The sequence below is a fragment of the Mesocricetus auratus genome, unplaced genomic scaffold, assembly GCF_017639785.1.
Source record: "Mesocricetus auratus isolate SY011 unplaced genomic scaffold, BCM_Maur_2.0 Super-Scaffold_100048, whole genome shotgun sequence".
Lineage (NCBI taxonomy): Eukaryota > Metazoa > Chordata > Mammalia > Rodentia > Cricetidae > Mesocricetus > Mesocricetus auratus.
The window spans coordinates 5,180,941-5,200,068 of NW_024429225.1; the positions used below are offsets into that span (position 1 = coordinate 5,180,941).

Sequence of the window (19,128 nt, forward strand, 5' to 3'; positions counted from 1 at the left end):
AAAGCCTAAGATTCTCAAGGCATGAAAAGCCATCATCATCATCATCATCATCATCATCATCATCATCATTATTATTTTGGTTTTTTGAGACAGCGTTTCTCTGTGGCTTTGGAGGCTGTCCTGGAACTCGCTCTTGTAGACCAGGCTGGTCTCGAACTCACAGAGATCTGCCTGCCTTTGCCTCCTGAGTGCTGGGATTAAAGACATGCGCCACCACCGCCCGGCCAGCATTATTTTGTAATGTCCTAAAATACAGTTAATATTGGATTGTAAGAAAAGTGTAATTACTGCTGAAAATAAAGTTAGGAATAGAGCCTTTGAAAGGCCAATTTTAAGGGAAAAGTAGGATTTAATTCCAAACACTCACCTCCTCCGATCTAGCTGGGTCAATATTCAAGAGACTCGACAGGAACACAAAGTAGAGAATAGAATTTTAATTAGTATCAAAACCAGGACCTTTGGGGGCCAATTTAGTACTTGCTGGAATAAAATTGCACACTGTTACTTGGTAATTGACTTGGCTTCTAAATCAAGTCTGAATCACACATTATATGCCAGCACATCCCATGACTACATGCAGAGATGGAGACGAGCTATAAAACCAAAATCGCCATTGGTATTGATGAAATTAATACCGGAAACAGCTGTCCAGAGGTGCAGAGCATCTACTTTTCATTGAGAGAGTGGTTTGAATGCTGTTCTTTCCAAGAGTTGACGTCAACCCATGCAGTGACATCAACTCGACTGCTCTGCAGTGGGGAAAAGCAGACATACTCCTTTGCTTACGGAAGCAAACTTTTCCTTTCGGTTGACATTCAGCATATGCTCAGCCACCTTTAATGACAGCCATACAACACGGGTTTAATTTTCCTGAGAATTAAATGAGACCCGCTAAGTAACTAGGCTGTGAAAATCACTGAGTTCTCAGGCATCTCCAAACTCAAAAGATGCTGCTCAGCTCTGCTAAGCCTCATCAACAGCCTTCACAGCGAGGGCTTCGTGACCACTCACTAGGTCACGCAGTCTTGGCAAACTCAATGGCGGCGAGGAGCTGACAGCACTGAGGGCAAGCACTAACACCCACAGAAAGCCGCGGGCTCTGCCACCCTGCAGAGAAAAGAGAGGGGTGTGTGTGGACTGACTGGCTCTGCTCCCAGCAGCTGCAAAACCCCTTACACACGAGAAAGACAGCACCTTGAGTGGAGCGCAGGGAGCCGCCCGGAAGCCAGTGTTGGCCATGGCAAGGACAGCTACTGTTGCCCTAAGCGAACCGCCTTCTGTAGGAGGTATCTGCAGGTAACGCTGGGCTTCCCAGCCAGCATTATTTTCCAGCTTATTAACATCTGCAGACTCTTCAGGGCCACGTGTGAAAGAAGTCATCAAGCAGCACAGAAAAGATACGGTCTGGCTTCAATCCAAACTGTCTCCATTTTCTGTGTAACCTAATGCAAGGCACTGCAAATACTGGTGCCTCAGTATACACACGAGACACGGTAACACACGCTCACTTACCTCGGGGCGCCGCTGCAAGACCGCTGAATGCACTCCAGATGAACAGACGGCACTGTGGAAACAATTACAGCCCAGAAACCCTGTGGCTCACTGTCCGTTACTGTGCCCTCATGTAACGCTTTGAGCTGTAAACAGTAACTGCTGGTGGCATTCCATCCCTTCACGCGTTAGCTGTTTGGCACACAGGTGTTTATGTATTTCAAGTCATCATATTCTCTAGTCCAAAGGTGTTTCCTCATTTTCTAACACAGCTAATGCAGTAAATATACCCAAGGTGGGGTCCCTGTGTTGGAAACTTCTAGCTTGCTCTCAGGTACATGGGATATAAAAAAAAATTGAACTGGTGCTGTGTGAAACCATGTTTTTAATGAAAAACAAAACAAAAAAACCCCAAAAACCTGACGTATGCCACAGCATCACCTGGTCATCTGAAAGATTTTGGGGAAAAAGGGACCTCAACATGATACAAAATAAGTGTGACTCAAAAGAAACATTAAACATGTAATGTTTCATACACTGAAATAACTAGGGATAATAAATTATAAGTATAGTTCAAATATTGCTTTTAGCATTAGGTTTTTTTTTTAAAACAAGTGGAATTTAGAACATTTCATATTTGTTATATTCTTCCTTCAAAGGAACTGTGGACATGGAAGCCTTCACAGAATCAAAAACCATGATGCCACCTTATAGTCACCACACAGAATGTACTGGGTTCTGACCACCCGAGAGTTAGAACACCTTTAGGTTAACACATTATATTAGACTCCTCTGGAGAACTGGACCATGACGGCTGCCTCCACACAGCTCACCCAAGCCCACCGCACTTCCTCGCACGCCTGGTGAGTCTCTGCAGGGGCTTTGCTAGACTCGTAGCCAAAATTACAGAAACAGTAAATAACGTCTTTAGAACTGAAAATGTGTTTGTTCTCTTTTAAAAATAAAATAAAGTGCTTAGAAATTAAAGTATTTCTTGCCCTAAACAAAACTGGAATCTTGGAATCTCTGTATCTTGACACATTTTAACAGGAAAAAAAAGTTTGGGCCAGTCATATCCTTCCAGAGTTCAGATTGGATCTAGGCTGGGTTTTGCTTCGTTATCATGCTCATGTTTGTACATGAATGTTAAAAGAAAAAGAGCGACATCCAAGGATGACCAGTAGGCAGTGTGCGATGTGACGGCTGACCAATAGCGGCTCTCCACGAGGCCTTCTCTGAGTTCAAAGTCAATCCTGTGCTCCAGTTCCACTGAAAAGACAGAGTTAAATGGAGATTACGATGAGTCTGATGCAGGCTCAAGACAGCTGGGCGAAAAACATCTAGCGAGTGGAAAGGACTTTTAAACTGTCACTCCCTTCACTCTAAATTTACGGGACAGTAAAAAAAGCCAAAGCTTTCAGGGTTTCTGCTGGAGAGTTCTGTTCCCGCTCAAGTCAGCAATGAACAACAAGAGAGCAAACAACAAAGTTCACTTGCTATCACGGCATATTTTTGGAGTTAGAAGACTATATCTTATCTCCCTTCCTTGAAGAACTTCCTGCATTCCCAGGGAAATGCAGAGGTCACCTGACGCCTCCTCAGTGGAGAGGCCCCACAGAATATGAGCTTCTGTGGGGAAATATTCTACAACAACCATTCCTAAAAAAAATTAATTATTACTATTATCTGATAGCTCAGCAGTGTTCTTCCTTCCCCCTTAGGCTGAGTTCTTCGGAGGCAGCCACCACACACAAATCAGACTGCACTGATTTAGCGGGGTCGAGCCTGTGCCTGTCATTCAAGTGGGAAGAGTTATTAAACTGGGGGAGTCTCCTGTAGTACGAAGGACTTTAGCTGTAATCTCCTATGAATACAATGAAGCCTTTCCAGAACCCACAGACAGTCCTGGCGATACCGGAGAAGAATGAACAGATGAAGGCTTTTGTAAATCTTAATGGGCTAGTGAACAGACCCTCAAAGACAGCACACGTGGAGAAACATTATCACAAGGGGCTGGGGATGACATAAGAAACATCATCATGATGGGCTGGGGGACGGCATAAGCCTGGGAACCTGAGTTTGATTCCTGGACTCTACGTAAAGGCTGGATGAGAGAACCAACTCCACAAGGTGTCTTCTGACGCACATATATACATCATTTAATGCCAGAAGTAAAAAATGACAAAAATAAAGAAGGCTGGAAAAAAACAAACAAACCACCAACTAGGTTTTGCTTTATATTGGGAATGTGGTAGTCACACATAAGAAATCATACCACTCTAGAAAATAATTTCAAATAAATGTTTGTTATTTTGTTATTGATTTTTGGGGGGACAGGGTTTCTCTGTGTAGCCCTGGCTGTCCTGGAACGAGCTCTGTAGACCTGGCTGGTCTCGAACTCAGAAGTCAAGAGATCTGCCTGCCGCTGCCTCCCTAGTGCTTGGATTAAAGGCGTGCGCCACCACTGCCAGCTGCTAATGCTAATTTTAAACAGGTCTTGTTTTGTGGTAACAACGATTGGCAATTTGAAATATAAACATAAAGTAATTACCTTCCAGTTACGCTTCTCTGATTTCTAATTTATCTATGTATCTGCTATTTATACTTAAGAGGTGGAATGCTGACTAGGTTAAAAAATACTTGTATAAAACCCCAAGATAGAACTTTTACAAAGCTCTTTTAACTTAAAAATTTTCCCTTAATTAAAGTAAGTCAGAAATTGCTGAAATCCATGTGGATTTAGGTAAGAATACCCCATGGGCCCTCACATGAAATTTGTAGGTAGAGTCACCCACACCAGACCAGAACACAAAGATGAGAAAACTGAATTCTCAGACGTGATGCGTGGAGTCAAGATGAAGCAGGTTACAAAAAGAGAGAAGAGGCAAGGGTGTGACCCAGGAGGGTTTAATCTCAGATGCTGCCACACGTTCCTTTTCAGCCCCAAACTCTACACTAGGGTTTAAAATTGTGTTTTTAAAGGGGGCATTTTTTCTTGCTATAGGAATTATTTGGCTCCATTTTAAGGTCCTGAAATTAATTTTTGAGACAGATCTTCTCTGTGTAACATCTCTGGCTGTCCTAGAACTGGCTTTGTAGACCAGGCTGGCCTTGAACTCACGAGATCTGCCTGCCTCTGCCTCCTGAGTGCTTGGATTAAAGGCGTATATTACCACCCAGCCTGAAATTAATTCTTGACATGCTACCAATGTCCTAAAGCACTGCTTTCATAAAGTAGTTACTATATTTTATTATGGGCCCTTGTCATTCTTGTCACCTCTGGGAACACCAGTTACGTTGTTACCTAGATTGGTTACATCTGTTCTTTTCTCTTACTCACTGGGCTTGGTTAGAGTCATCACAATGTAAACTAGGTAGCCAGCTTCCCCCACAAACCTGCTCTGGCCCCTCAACTTCCGCTGGGTCTCAGTACAGTTACTGCACATCTGGTTGGCTTTGTGGGGAGATCAGGGATGGAACGAAGTGGGCTGTGTTCCCCCTCCTCTCTCCCTTTATGTGGCTCAGAGAATCTCCAAAGGGGAGGGGTTCTACATGGCAGTACTACTTTGTGGTGCTGTACAATCTGCCTTGCAGATGGACCTGCTGTTTCAGCGTTAGCATACTAAGACTTGTTAGGACAACACAGGTGATGGACTCTCCTAGTTCCTCTAGCCGTCTGGGGTCATGGGGAAAGGAGAAAGTAAAATTACCTTCTGTTCTTTTTCTACGCTTCAAATAATCTAAATGTAAAATCGGTTAGAACAAACAAACAGAAACGTGTTCCTGAGACGGTGAAGAACCAAGCACTGAGAAAGCAGCTGGGCTTGAACGCAGGTCCAAGTGCGGACAACCCAGGCAGAGCGACACCCTGGAGTCATTCCTTCAGTGCTGCCCTTTTCTGTTGGCTCTTCAGACAGTAGCTCTCATCGGCTTGGAGCATATTAATCAGGTCAGGCTGCCAGGCCAGAGAGGGATCCAGGGACTCAGCCATCTCCACCCCCTTGGAACTGGGGTCACAAGCATTTACCACCGTGCCCAGAGTGGGTTTTGAGGCTTGGACTCAGTTTCTCTTGCAAGTTTTTTTTCTCTCTCTCTCTCTTTTTTCTGACTGAGCTATTTCTCCAGGACAGTTTTTTTTTTTTTTTAACAGAAATGTTTGGTTATATGACTAGCAGCTGGAGATATGTATGTAACTTCTTGAGGGGAATTCACTGAGTTAGGTCAATATAAACCCTTGCTTTGGAGGCAAAAAAGGACCCAGCTTGTTATACTCAAACACCTTTTGGGAACTACAACAAGTATATGGTTTCTGGTAACTGAAAAAGATGTATAAAAGGTTAAAGGTGACTAAAATAACCAAAGACAACCCTGAACACATTTTTTTAACATCAAAGACAAAATTCACTGTTAGTAAGAAAAACATGAAAGAGAGAGAGAGAAACTACAGAAGGAATGAGAAATCAGTCAGCAGAGGAATTTTAAGCTGTTAAGATTAGTCCTTAGTGACAGATTCAGAGTATGCTGGAAAGGAAGATTGAGAACACCCTATGTCAGTATCACCGCATTAAAACAGAGTCCCCCCTGGTGGAGGACTCCGTGTCTGTGCTGGGATGAGCTGTCAGCTGTGGCAGACCCACAACCCAAGTGCTAACGACAGACATCGGGAACAACTAAGAGCGATGCAGCTCTTTGTACCAGGAAACCTTTTCCTATTTGAGTATAGACATGAGAAGAACAGCGAAAACGTCTGAGGCCTTGAGGACAGTAAGGAACAGATAGGGATAAATAACGCCTTTCTCCTGTCTCTGAAGCCCTCCTTTGTAGGAGTGCTATATTTTTAGCACCTGAAGTGGTTGTGAGCTCTACCAGGAAGAGAGAAAATACACATGTAGTCTGAAGCGGCTCTCCCAGAGGCTCCCCCAGTTCTCACGAGCCAATCTCTAAGCGGACCATTTCCACAGTGTGCCGAGTGCCGCCCTGACATATACCATACCGAGGCTATCATCTTTACTCTGCATTACATTTTCCGGAAAAAGAAGTTGTGGGAGATAAAAGAACGATTCTTGAAGTCTGAAATCTGTGAAAAAAAACAAACGAGATGCTGTAAAGGCAAGGCTGACAGTAAAAACTGGCCTTCAGTGTTGCAATGGTCCAAACGTTAGAGCAATCTTCCAAATAAGCTGGTTAAGCCTAGCACGCACACAGAAGCACACCCTAGCTTTCTGAGAAGAGCCGCTTCACGGGAAATGCAAGCACAATTCAGTTCTCAAGTGTAATGTCAGAATCTGTGGATAGCTCGATTTCTCCTCAAACTTAGTGCTAATGCAGGTTGTAACCTAAAGGGCAATAAAACAAAAACAAATAAAAAAACCCTAAAAGAAACAGGCCCTTTCATTTCACAACATGTTACAAACACAGGGACATAAGCAATGAAGCCATAAAATGCTTTAAAATAAGCTGGTCTTTTCAGAGTAAATTAAGGCTAGCTACATAAGATGTGTCAACTCGATGAAAAAAATCAAGAAGACCAACTGACAACACTTAACTCTTTAAAGAGAACACTCGGTCACGAATTCAGCCTGTGTCCTCCTTACCCCCAGATAATGAGACTCATAGACAGGGCCGTTGAGAATAGAGGTTATCCTGAAGAGCTGAGGCAATCAATGGGGGGAGGAGGAGGAGGAGGAGGAAGAGGAGGAGGGAGGGAGCTCAGTCGCCTGATCACAACAGCCAAATTCCAGAAAGATTTAAGGAAGAGAAGTTTCAGGATTGCAAGACAGCATGAAAGTCAGGATTACACACTACCGACTGAGGCAAGCCAAAGAGTTACTAAGACAGAATGACAGTCAGAGTCTGATTGTAATAGTCCTAATTCTCCCGAGAGATGACTACAGGGACAGAGACTCATGATTACCTCAGATACGGTTGAGACTAAGGTTGGAATTTAACATGCAGACCAGTAAAGCATTTACATGTAAGCATGCCACAACATGGCTGGTGTAGCTCAGCAGGACTGCAGGCTGCATGCAGAACACACACTAGGGCCTCGGTCTGAGGGAAGACACGGGAGAATCTGTCCAGCTGAGTGGGGCATTTGAGGCATCTTTGGTAGTAAGTTCACACAAAGAGGAGAGATTCTGTATGTGCTCAGGTCTTTTTCTGGGGGTCCCCACTGTCACTGTTCCTTAGCATCCCTGCTGTGCAGCAGCAAGACTACAGAGAACTAACTTCTCAATGCCACCTTCCAAAATTCCTTCAAAATAATTCTCTTCAGAAGCTAACAGTTTTGGTTTCTGACAGTCAGTAACGTTTATATATTTGTGGTCATGTTTCTAGGTAAAACCAAGTGAACAATACTGTAAGAACTCAGAGGACAAGGAGTTCTATACAGACATCAAAGTCTAAAAAGAATCGTCTATACATGGTCAATGACTCACAAACATACATTTTAGCACTCAAAAGGAATGAAAAAAAAATGCTATTGTCCTAATTAGGAATGCTCAGCCCTGCTGCTGATCCACCCTGGAGGGGAGAGTGTGGAGGGACAGTGTAGCCTCTAGGGTGCCACCTTGATGTGTCTGGTACAATGACTGGAGCAGTCCACTTCTTGCTAGTTTCAGAAAGGGAGCAGCTACTTTAGAACATGTCTGACCTTATCACCGATGGGACCACCCAAAGTGTTAGTGCCTTTACTGGACACTTAAAGGCAACGTTCACTGGTGGACTAGCATGTCCCAGCTAGGTAAGATCAAAACCATTTGAAGTCCACTGTAAAAAAAATGAAGTCCACTGACACTATGCACTAGGTGACCAGGGCAGGAAGAGAGGGGACACAGTAAAATGCTTCAGCTTTGGAGGTCTCAAAGCTGGAGGCTAGTGTGCTTAGCTGCAGGGCAGAGCACTGGTTCAGAACTCTCAAGGCCAGATTCAGGACAGTGTGAAATTTAAACCTTGGTGATTGTTGTAAAGATAAGCTTTGTAAAAGCTAGGGCCACTCCTCCACAGAGACTGTCTATTTTTTGTTAAAATGACCTAGTAACTTGTCACTGCAGACACTAAAACTGTCTAGAAAGTACTCTTCTCGAACCTGAACAGGGCCCACCAGTACTCCTGCCCTCCCCGCCCTCCGAAGCTACAGGTGAGCGCGTAAGCCAAGGAGAACCCAAGGAACTAACAGGCAGAGTCAAGGAAACCGGAGCTGCTGTGCGGCAGGGTCTGCGTCGCCACGGTGGTGGCAGAGGGAGAGGCGACAGGCCTCTTCTCATCTTCCACTGTGTCCTTAGGCGTCTCAGGCGGCTGCGGCGCTGAAGAACGTCCGAATCTTGAGAACAGCATTCCTCCAAGCCCCTTTCCAATGCTAGCAGCCCCTGCAGGTCACAGAAAAGGCAGTCACTGTGCTGACTCATCTCACGGCATCACTCATGATCACAGCCAACTGGCAGAGGGACCGAGCCACACTCATTCTTTCCCAGGGTGGGGAACCTAAAAAAAAAAATTCCAATTTCTATGTAGACTCCTAAATAAGAATGATGTTAAAAGAAGGAAAGTTGTATAAATTCTAGGAATATAGATACATGACTATACAATCAAGATGGTATTTTATCCAAACATTCACTGTTATGGAAGTATTTGGCAAAATGAAAACTTCCAACAAAAGACACACGCTGCTGACATGGGGAATATAGTTACTATTAATAGGTATATGTCTTGCTAAATTTATGGTATAAAAAGCCATTAGTAACCTTTGAGCAAGAAGTCAAAGAGCAAGCAAGTTTGGTAGGTAAGGCCTACTTACAGTGCCATCTTGTGGCACTTACATAAAGGACACTCAACCAGAAACAAAGGACAGATTCAAGTGGTATGCTATTGAAATGTCACTTCTGTGCTGGCACAAGAAGTTACTCAAAGAGAGGTGAAATATCCCGCTGCCCTCGGAAGCAAAAGCACTAAACAACTTGACTTCCAGAAGACGTTTAAGAGTCCTGATGGGGAGATCCTCCCAGAATGCACAAGAGGAACAGTAAAAACAGCAGTATTTCTTAGGAAACCCAGAAGTCATAGGCCAGACTACAGGGAGCAGAGTGCTGTTTCCTGTTCTTCAGTGTGACCACAGGACGTCAGAGCTCCTGCTTCAGTCAGCAGGGAAGCTAATTCCAGGAGACGGACAGTTGGAAGTTTTCTAACAGGGTATTTCCAAGCAGCCGTCAATTCAAGTGCTTACATTCATAGATGAGAAAATAGAGCAGTTACCCAATATGCTTGCTTTGCCAATGTTAGTTATGGACTCTCCATAGTGGCGCCGTGATAAGACTGGGGAGGTCACGGGGCTCGGGATGTTGGCGATGTTTTCACTCTCTGAAGTTGAGGTAGGCTCTTTTGCTGGGTTGAGAAGGTTTGGCTTCATATGCTCATAAGGTAGAGGGTTTGAAGTGTTGTACCAGTGGATCTGGACTGGGGAGATGTTGCTGTAGTGCTTCAGAATTAATGGCTCTAATCTGTAGGCCTAGACATTTAAAAGTGCAGAGACACAATATTAATACACGATGTCTAGATTTTAGTAAGATGTTTATTCCTAAAGCTGTTAAGTAAATCTTAGAGCAATAACTTTAAAAATGGCTTTAAAAATATACTTCTGTATTTTTCACCTTTAATATATGTGGTCGACAGTTACATATCCCTAATGATGAGATTATAAAAACAACTAGAGTTAGTTTTGACTAACAGTATCTACTAATTCATTTTCAGAGCAAAAGACTAACTTTTACCACATTCTGATATGGTCTGATAAGATTTATGTCAGACTCACAAAGCAAGTGGTGGTTGATAGCCCAAAACACAGTCGACAAGGTCAATCTCTAATACTCACATCTTTTATTGTTCTTGATTTCAAACACGTGACTCCAGTAAGAGCCTAACTCAGAGCCAACAAAAGGCTGCTGTCTACAGCACTGAGGCCATCACCAGTTGTAGCACAGCATCAGAATCCCGCGGCACAGCTTCTCACCTCCATCACTAACTGCCATTAGCTGTTTGCCATTTGCTAGGCCAAAATCTCAGAGCCACCTCACAGGAGGAAAAGAGAATGTCTGCGGAACCTGCCTAAAAAGGTCTGTACGGAGCAGCAAAGAGAGTATTGGAGAAATAGCACAGCTTGGTGGCAAGGTGCATGCTCAAGACACATGAGGCTCTGGGTTCAAATCCCAGAACCAAACACACAAAACCCAAGTTTGAGACGTGCAAAGAAGACAGAATTCATGTGTGCAGAAAAACACCTGCACATACAGACACGCTGGTCCCACTGTACTCTGTATCCCAGCCTCTAACAGACTTAGGCTGCCATCCTGGCGGAAGCTCACTTTCAGCTCCTCGGTTTCAGTCGGAGCTTTCTCTTAAACATGGCAGCTGTAAGCGTAAATACATGGAACTTTCTAAAATTCAAATAGTCTTTTGGTGCTAGCTAATGACCTTTCAAAAGACTTATACAATTACAATAAAAGCTAATTTCAGATAGTGTGTGTGTTGTTAACTCTAACAAGACACAAGGAAACTTCTTCGCTGTGTGGTGGAGAATTGAACCAGGTTCCTCCTGTAAACTGAGCACTTTACTGCTGAGCTGTACTCCAGTCTGAAAGTATGTGTCTTGTCTAAAGACCTCTTCTTGTCTCTCTTTTAAAAACATTTAGAAGAACAAACAGAGTAGAAAATTTTTAAAAATGAGTATTTTATACTTTGATTCAACTAAACACATGGTTTTCCCTTTCGAGAGGATCTGTTAGACTCATCTCTATAGGATGCTTCAGAAAAACAGAACTTGAAGCAGGAAAGTATTTTTTATATTTACGTATTTACATATTTTGTGCCTGTACACCACGCCACGCAGAGGACAGAGGACAACTTGCGGGAGGTGCTTTCCTCTCCCACCACGTGGGCTGCGGGGAGTAACCTCAGTCAGGCGTGGCGACGAGCAGCACGACCCGAGTTCTCCTGCCAGCCTTCAAAGCCGGACTGTAAGACTTCCTGTTCCTAGGCCACTGGAGTTACTACTGGGTAAGAGCTGAAACTCCAGTAGATTCTTGTCTCTTGTACTGATGTCCAGGGGTACTATTTATATAGTTTTTTAAAAGATGTGTTGGGAACCAAACTCAGGTCTCCTGCAAGAGCATTAAGTGCTCTTAACAACTGAGCCACCTCTCCAGTCCCTGGCAAGGTGTGACGAGAGAAAACCCTCTCTAACATTGCTAACCCTGAATGAACAACACACAGGGAACTATAACCTTCCCAATCAGTCAGAAAATGAGTTCTCTTGTTAGCTCAAGGCCCCTAGCAAGGCTTCTCACAGAGCAGCATTTCAGGATCTAGGAAGTTCACAGTGAAACTCACCACTGGGTCTGTAGGATGAAAAATATTTAGTAAGCGGTTACAAATCTCTCTAGGTAAAATGTGGTCTTGACTTCCAGTATTTCCTGGTCGGATGCCACGCAATGCCAAAAAAACTGCTAGCGGGGATCCCATACAGAAGAAATTCTCAACCTAAAATGAAAAAAAAAAGCCATCCTAAATTTAAAAAAGGACGAAGTGTTATTTTCAACAGAATGCAGAGATAATGTGTTACATAAAAAATAAAAACAATAAAATACCCTCTAAGTATATGTTTTAAGTAAGTTTTGTTTGGGTTACTTCTTAATTACATACCAACCATTAATTATTTTATAGTACTTTACTTCCAGGAGGGTTTTCATTATTTTAAAATAACAGAAATTAACCCTGAGAGAAGGAAGGAAGGAGACAAAGAGGAGCATGTCACTGTTGTTTCTATTTATCCTATTCATCAGTCAGGGATGTAGCAGGCAGCACGCGTGACTACGTCAGTACGCGAGGTCTTGTGATGCGTTGCGGGCAGCAGGGTAGGGCCACCGTTCCCAGGTGACACGGCTGTGTGGGAGGCGCCGTGGAAGAGATGCTACAAAAGAATGGAGCCTCTAACTGAGGTGGGCGGGCTGTGGCCAGTACAAGAGTAAGGACTTCCGCAGTACAGACTAGGGCAGTAGGGCTAGGAGAATGACGACAAGACTGACACTCATGGACTAAAGTAGACAGAGAAAGGCACTGCATGATTTTTGAACTTTTGAGAAAAGACAGAGGTAAGACTGAAAAGCTCTCTCCCCCCCTCTCTCTCTCTCTCTCTCTCTCTCTCTCTCTCTCTCTCTCTCTCTCTCTCTCTCTCTCTCTCTCTCTCTCTGTGTGTGTGTGTGTGTGTGTGAGATGAATCTACTTGGGATACCATTCAGATCTCTGACTATAAAGGAAGACAGGCTTAATTTATATTTTAGGCAGTGAAAAGAACAGCACTTATTAACTCATACTCCGGGGAAGCTTAGCCAGAAAATCGAGATACTACTAATTTGGGAAAAGAAAATCTCTTCAAAGAAAAAGAGAATGTGGAGTAGGGCAGGCCCAGTTGTCATTCATAGCGGGGACATTCGAGGGTAGAGTCGGGTCACATGCTTGGATGGAGATGATAAGGAATGGTCACAGACATCAATGCAGTGTCAGTCAGAGGGAACTGTCGACAAACTTTATTTTTGTTCACAGTTGTTTGAGACCTCTGCGGTGTGTGGCTGGGAGGCTAGAGCAGGAGTACAGGTAGAGCGGGGGTGCAGACAGATAGAGCAGGGGTGCAGACAGAGCAGGGGTGCAGACAGACAGAGCGGGGGTGCAGACAGACAGAGCAGGGGTGCAGACAGACAGAGCAGAGGTACAGATAGAGCAGGGGTACAGACAGATAGAGCAGGGGTGCAGACAGACAGAGCAGGGGTACAGATAGAGCAGGGGTGCAGACAGACAGAGCAGGGGTACAGATAGAGCAGGGGTGCAGACAGACAGAGCAGGGGTGCAGACAGACAGAGCAGGGGTGCAGACAGACAGAGCGGGGGTGCAGACAGATAGAGCAGGGGTGCAGACAGAGCAGGGGTGCAGACAGACAGAGCGGGGGTGCAGACAGACAGAGCAGGGGTACAGATAGAGCAGGGGTGCAGACAGACAGAGCGGGGGTGCAGACAGACAGAGCAGGGGTGCAGACAGATAGAGCAGAGGTACAGATAGAGCAGGGGTACAGACAGATAGAGCAGGGGTACAGACAGATAGAGCAGGGGTACAGACAGATAGAGCAGGGGTGCAGACAGACAGAGCAGGGGTACAGATAGAGCAGGGGTGCAGACAGACAGAGCAGGGGTGCAGACAGACAGAGCAGGGGTGCAGACAGACAGAGCGGGGGTGCAGACAGACAGAGCGGGGGTGCAGACAGACAGAGCAGGGGTGCAGACAGACAGAGCGGGGGTGCAGACAGACAGAGCGGGGGTACAGACAGACAGAGCAGGGGTGCAGACAGACAGAGCAGGGGTGCAGACAGACAGAGCAGGGGTGCAGACAGACAGAGCGGGGGTGCAGACAGACAGAGCGGGGGTGCAGACAGACAGAGCAGGGGTACAGGTAGAGCGGGGGTGCAGACAGACAGAGCGGGGGTGCAGACAGACAGAGCGGGGGTGCAGACAGACAGAGCGGGGGTGCAGACAGACAGAGCAGGGGTACAGGTAGAGCGGGGTGCAGACAGACAGAGCAGGGGTGCAGACAGACAGAGCGGGGGTGCAGACAGACAGAGCAGGGGTGCAGACAGACAGAGCGGGGGTGCAGACAGACAGAGCAGGGGTACAGACAGGTAGAGCGGGGTGCAGACAGACAGAGCAGGGGTGCAGACAGACAGAGCGGGGTGCAGACAGACAGAGCGGGGGTGCAGACAGACAGAGCGGGGGTGCAGACAGACAGAGCGGGGGTGCAGACAGACAGAGCAGGGGTACAGGTAGAGCGGGGTGCAGACAGACAGAGCGGGGGTGCAGACAGATAGAGCAGGGGTGCAGACAGACAGAGCAGGGGTGCAGACAGACAGAGCAGGGGTGCAGACAGACAGAGCAGGGGTGCAGACAGATAGAGCAGGGGTGCAGACAGACAGAGCAGGGGTGCAGACAGACAGAGCAGGGGTGCAGACAGACAGAGCAGGGGTGCAGACAGACAGAGCAGGGGTGCAGACAGACAGAGCAGGGGTGCAGACAGATAGAGCAGAGGTACAGATAGAGCAGGGGTGCAGACAGAGCAGGGGTACAGACAGATGGAGTAGGGGTACAGACAGATAGAGCAGGGGTACAGACAGATAGAGCAGGGGTACAGACAGACAGAGCAGGGGTACAGACAGATAGAGCAATGGCGCAGACAGATAGAGCAGGGGTACAGACAGATAGAGCAGGGGTGCAGACAGACAGAGCAGGGGTGCAGACAGATAGAGCAGGGGTACAGATAGAGCAGGGGTGCAGACAGACAGAGCGGGGGTGCAGACAGACAGAGCAGGGGTACAGATAGAGCAGGGGTGCAGACAGACAGAGCGGGGGTGCAGACAGACAGAGCAGGGGTGCAGACAGATAGAGCAGAGTACAGATAGAGCAGGGGTACAGACAGATAGAGCAGGGGTGCAGACAGACAGAGCAGGGGTACAGATAGAGCAGGGGTGCAGACAGACAGAGCAGGGGTGCAGACAGACAGAGCAGGGGTGCAGACAGACAGAGCGGGGGTGCAGACAGACAGAGCGGGGGTGCAGACAGACAGAGCAGGGGTGCAGACAGACAGAGCAGGGGTGCAGACAGACAGAGCGGGGGTGCAGACAGACAGAGCAGGGGTGCAGACAGACAGAGCAGGGGTGCAGACAGACAGAGCGGGGGTGCAGACAGACAGAGCGGGGGTGCAGACAGACAGAGCGGGGGTGCAGACAGACAGAGCAGGGGTACAGGTAGAGCGGGGGTGCAGACAGACAGAGCGGGGGTGCAGACAGACAGAGCGGGGGTGCAGACAGACAGAGCGGGGGTGCAGACAGACAGAGCGGGGGTGCAGACAGACAGAGCAGGGGTGCAGGTAGAGCGGGGGTGCAGACAGACAAAGCGGGGGTGCAGACAGACAGAGCGGGGGTGCAGACAGACAGAGCAGGGGTGCAGACAGACAGAGCGGGGGTGCAGACAGACAGAGCAGGGGTACAGACAGGTAGAGCGGGGTGCAGACAGACAGAGCAGGGGTGCAGACAGACAGAGCGGGGTGCAGACAGACAGAGCGGGGGTGCAGACAGACAGAGCGGGGGTGCAGACAGACAGAGCGGGGGTGCAGACAGACAGAGCAGGGGTACAGGTAGAGCGGGGGTGCAGACAGACAGAGCGGGGGTGCAGACAGATAGAGCAGGGGTGCAGACAGACAGAGCAGGGGTGCAGACAGATAGAGCAGGGGTGCAGACAGACAGAGCAGGGGTGCAGACAGACAGAGCAGGGGTGCAGACAGACAGAGCAGGGGTGCAGACAGATAGAGCAGAGGTACAGATAGAGCAGGGGTGCAGACAGACAGAGCAGGGGTGCAGACAGACAGAGCAGGGGTGCAGACAGACAGAGCAGGGGTGCAGACAGACAGAGCAGGGGTGCAGACAGACAGAGCAGGGGTGCAGACAGACAGAGCAGGGGTACAGACAGATAGAGCAGGGGTACAGACAGATAGAGCAGGGGTGCAGACAGAGCAGGGGTACAGACAGATGGAGTAGGGGTACAGACAGATAGAGCAGGGGTACAGACAGATAGAGCAGGGGTACAGACAGATAGAGCAGGGGCGCAGACAGATAGAGCAGGGGTACAGACAGATAGAGCAGGGGTGCAGACAGATGGAGTAGGGGTACAGACAGATAGAGCAGGGGTACAGACAGATAGAGCAGGGGTGCAGACAGAGCAGGGGTGCAGACAGATGGAGTAGGGGCACACCACTGTGTCTCCTGTCACCCCATCTGCACCCCCATCGCCATCACTGTGGTCACTGCATGTGAGCCAACGAAGTAACCAGCTGCGTAGGACGTGCTCACAGCTAGACACAGACCTACACTTGGTCAGCGGGAGAAAGGGGACTCTAGAAGGGGGAGTGAAAGAAAGAACCAGAATAAATGGCATCGTGTAAATCAGATTCTATTCCTAATACCCCTCATCTGTCATCCTAACTATATTGTGGCAGGGTCTTGGCCTCCGATTTTATACACCTGTAACTCTCTCCAAAATATGGCAGAATGACTTTTATTTTTAGAGTGAAAAAAACACACATGGCTATTTTGAATGAATATTCTGAAATGGTGCCTTTATGTTTCTCGCACATGCTATATCACCATGCTGCCCAGCCCAAGGAAAGGCACTCTGAAGAACAGGGACAGCGGGCGTAAACCAGTTCTTCTACAAAGAGAGAGGAAGGTCTGAAAGAGAGAATTAAGCTGCACATGGGACTCATGTCTGTAATCCCGGCCCTCATGAGACTGAGGCAGGACTGGGCGTTTGAGGCTAGCCTGGGCTACAGGGTAGTTTTGAGAGCATATTCTTGAAATGCATGTCTCAATGTCACCATTTCACCATGCCCCCTGCTCCCCCAAAGCAGGGTGCTAGGGATTAAACCGAGGGTCCTGTACACACTGGCCAAGCACTTTGCCACTGAGTTATGAGTCCAGCTCAACAATTTGTATGGTTTAGATTAGAAGAAAATCAGTGTGGAGGAGTCTAGTTACAGGCATCTGGCACCCTCTTACGGTCTCTGCAGGCACCAGGCACACACACGGTTTACACACAGACATTCACCCATACTCAGGAAAATGAGTACCAGCTAAAGAAGAGCTGTGCAAGCCATAGAGTCGACACCATTTTTTCTCTGTCACCCCACACTCTGGCTGCACACTAAGCTCAGGTGTGAGGAGAGACACCAGGAGCAGGCGATGAGGTAGGTGCACTGCACATGCAGACTACAGGTGATGGGCTCACGCCGCCTTCTGTCTGCCGCTGCACGAGAGAATGCGTCCAAGAGCGCTGTCGGCGCTTCACTAGAGCAGGTTAACTAGTCTAAATACTCGGTCCCCTCTGTCTCTGAGATGGCAATTCCTCTTCTCTCACGGCCCCTTCCTTGCCAAGTCCTGAGAGCTCCAGCCTAACTGCCCCTGGGGGCCTTGTCTGGGGCTTTTGTTCTAGACTTCATGAACTGAAGCGCCCCACACTCCTACCCTGAATTCGTGTCTGTCCTCACCCTTTCCTTTTCTTCTTGCTGCTGGCCACACGTTTCGTGATTTTTAAACAGGAAACATTCCACACATCTGTCTCCTTTTCCTGTGACTTTAGAGCTCTGGACAGAAGGAAAGTCCCCCCTCTCTAGTACATCACTGCTCTGCAGCTGCCCTCCTGGCCATGCTGTTCCCCGAAGCAGCAGTGTCCAAGCACTGCATATAACGGCATGTAACCAGTCACGACTAAACCTTCATCTGTTTCATGACGCCACGCTCCATCCAACGTTCAGAAAGCACCGGGACAACGAGACGCTGATCCCCCTTACCTTGAATTTTAAGGCAGGTGTCTGTGATGTGGATGACGCCTTCAATCCATGCAGCCGTTCTTCTATTTCCCTCAGCCTGGGGGCAGCGTGAGATCACACACACATTTATAGCTTCACTACAAATCGTCATTGGAGTAGAGGCTTACATTCATGAAGCCCTCACACCCTCATCTGTGACTGTGTTTCACTATGTTCCTGCTGTACTGCTCACGGACTGCAAAGGTACTGCTTATGACACCTGTGCATATATAGTTACCTAGTTACATACCTATCCACCCATGCTGCTTTAAGAATTGCACTTTATACTCTCTCGTCCAATCTTTCTTTTCCTTTCTTATAGTTAGTAATGCATTTTATAGGTCTTTTCATTGCATTGCCCCCACCCATTTTAATCGCCAGAAGAGCCATTATCTGCCTGCCACATGAGAAACTACCTTCAACCCTTCTCTGCTAAGGGACACTTGAGTAATCTATCTTATCACACTCCAGTTTTGCTCACATCGGATACGTTTGCTTACATTTCTTTCTCAAGAAAGCTATAGCTCACTTTCTGAGACAGACTCACTTACATAGTTAGTTATGTGTTTCCTTAGCTTTTCTGAGACAGTCTCATGTGGCTTGGGCTGACTCTGAACGCCAATCCTCCTGACTCTACTTCCCAAGCGCTAGGACTACAGGCCTGTGCCACCATGATTACATTTTAAGCATTTTTTGGATTTCACTTTTAATCACGTGTGTGTTTACATGTGGATCCATGTGAGTGAAGTACCTGTACAAATCGGGAAAGGGTGTGGGATCTCCTGGGGCGGGAGTAACAGTTTGTCTGTTGTCTGACCAAGGCCCTGGGAATCAAACTCCGGTCCAGTACCGTCTCACTAGATTTACACATCTAAAGACATGCTCTGAGGACTGTAAACTAATTGTCTTTTTGTTTCTTTGAGACAGGGTTTCTCTGTGTAATCCTAGATGTCCTGGAACTCACTCTACAAACCAGCCTGACTTCAAACTCAGATCCACCTGCCTCTGCTTCTTGAGTGCTGGGACTAAGCTAAATGCTATTTTCTTCCAAGACTAATAATCGTTTTGCTATCATGGTATTTATATCTACGGCACCTAATTCCTGAGGCGACTACTCTAAAGTAAAACAAAGCCAACACTTTCTGAGTAAAGATTTGTCCATTAACTCAGCTGTTTTTTATAAAAGCT

General features: G+C 47.1%; 1 protein-coding gene across 6 annotated transcripts in view; it reads right to left on the reverse strand.

Annotated features, from left to right (window-relative positions):
- Nucleotides 1-419: 419 nt before the first annotated feature.
- Ddhd1 (DDHD domain containing 1) overlaps nucleotides 420-19,128 on the reverse strand; it is an 80,521-nt gene continuing 61,812 nt past the window's right edge. For 3 of the 6 annotated variants that reach the window (XM_040735750.1, XM_040735751.1, XM_040735753.1), the window contains 6 exons: nucleotides 17,923-17,998; nucleotides 11,872-12,021; nucleotides 9,742-9,994; nucleotides 8,667-8,858; nucleotides 6,485-6,568; nucleotides 420-2,760 (listed from right to left, as the gene is read on the reverse strand). In XM_040735750.1, the coding sequence (XP_040591684.1) occupies nucleotides 2,579-2,760; nucleotides 6,485-6,568; nucleotides 8,667-8,858; nucleotides 9,742-9,994; nucleotides 11,872-12,021; nucleotides 17,923-17,998 (937 nt within the window). In that variant the 3' untranslated portion in view covers nucleotides 420-2,578. The remainder of the gene's footprint in view (nucleotides 2,761-6,484; nucleotides 6,569-8,666; nucleotides 8,859-9,741; nucleotides 9,995-11,871; nucleotides 12,022-17,922; nucleotides 17,999-19,128) is intronic. The other 3 variants (XM_040735752.1, XM_040735754.1, XM_040735755.1) reach the window with 1 other exon arrangement.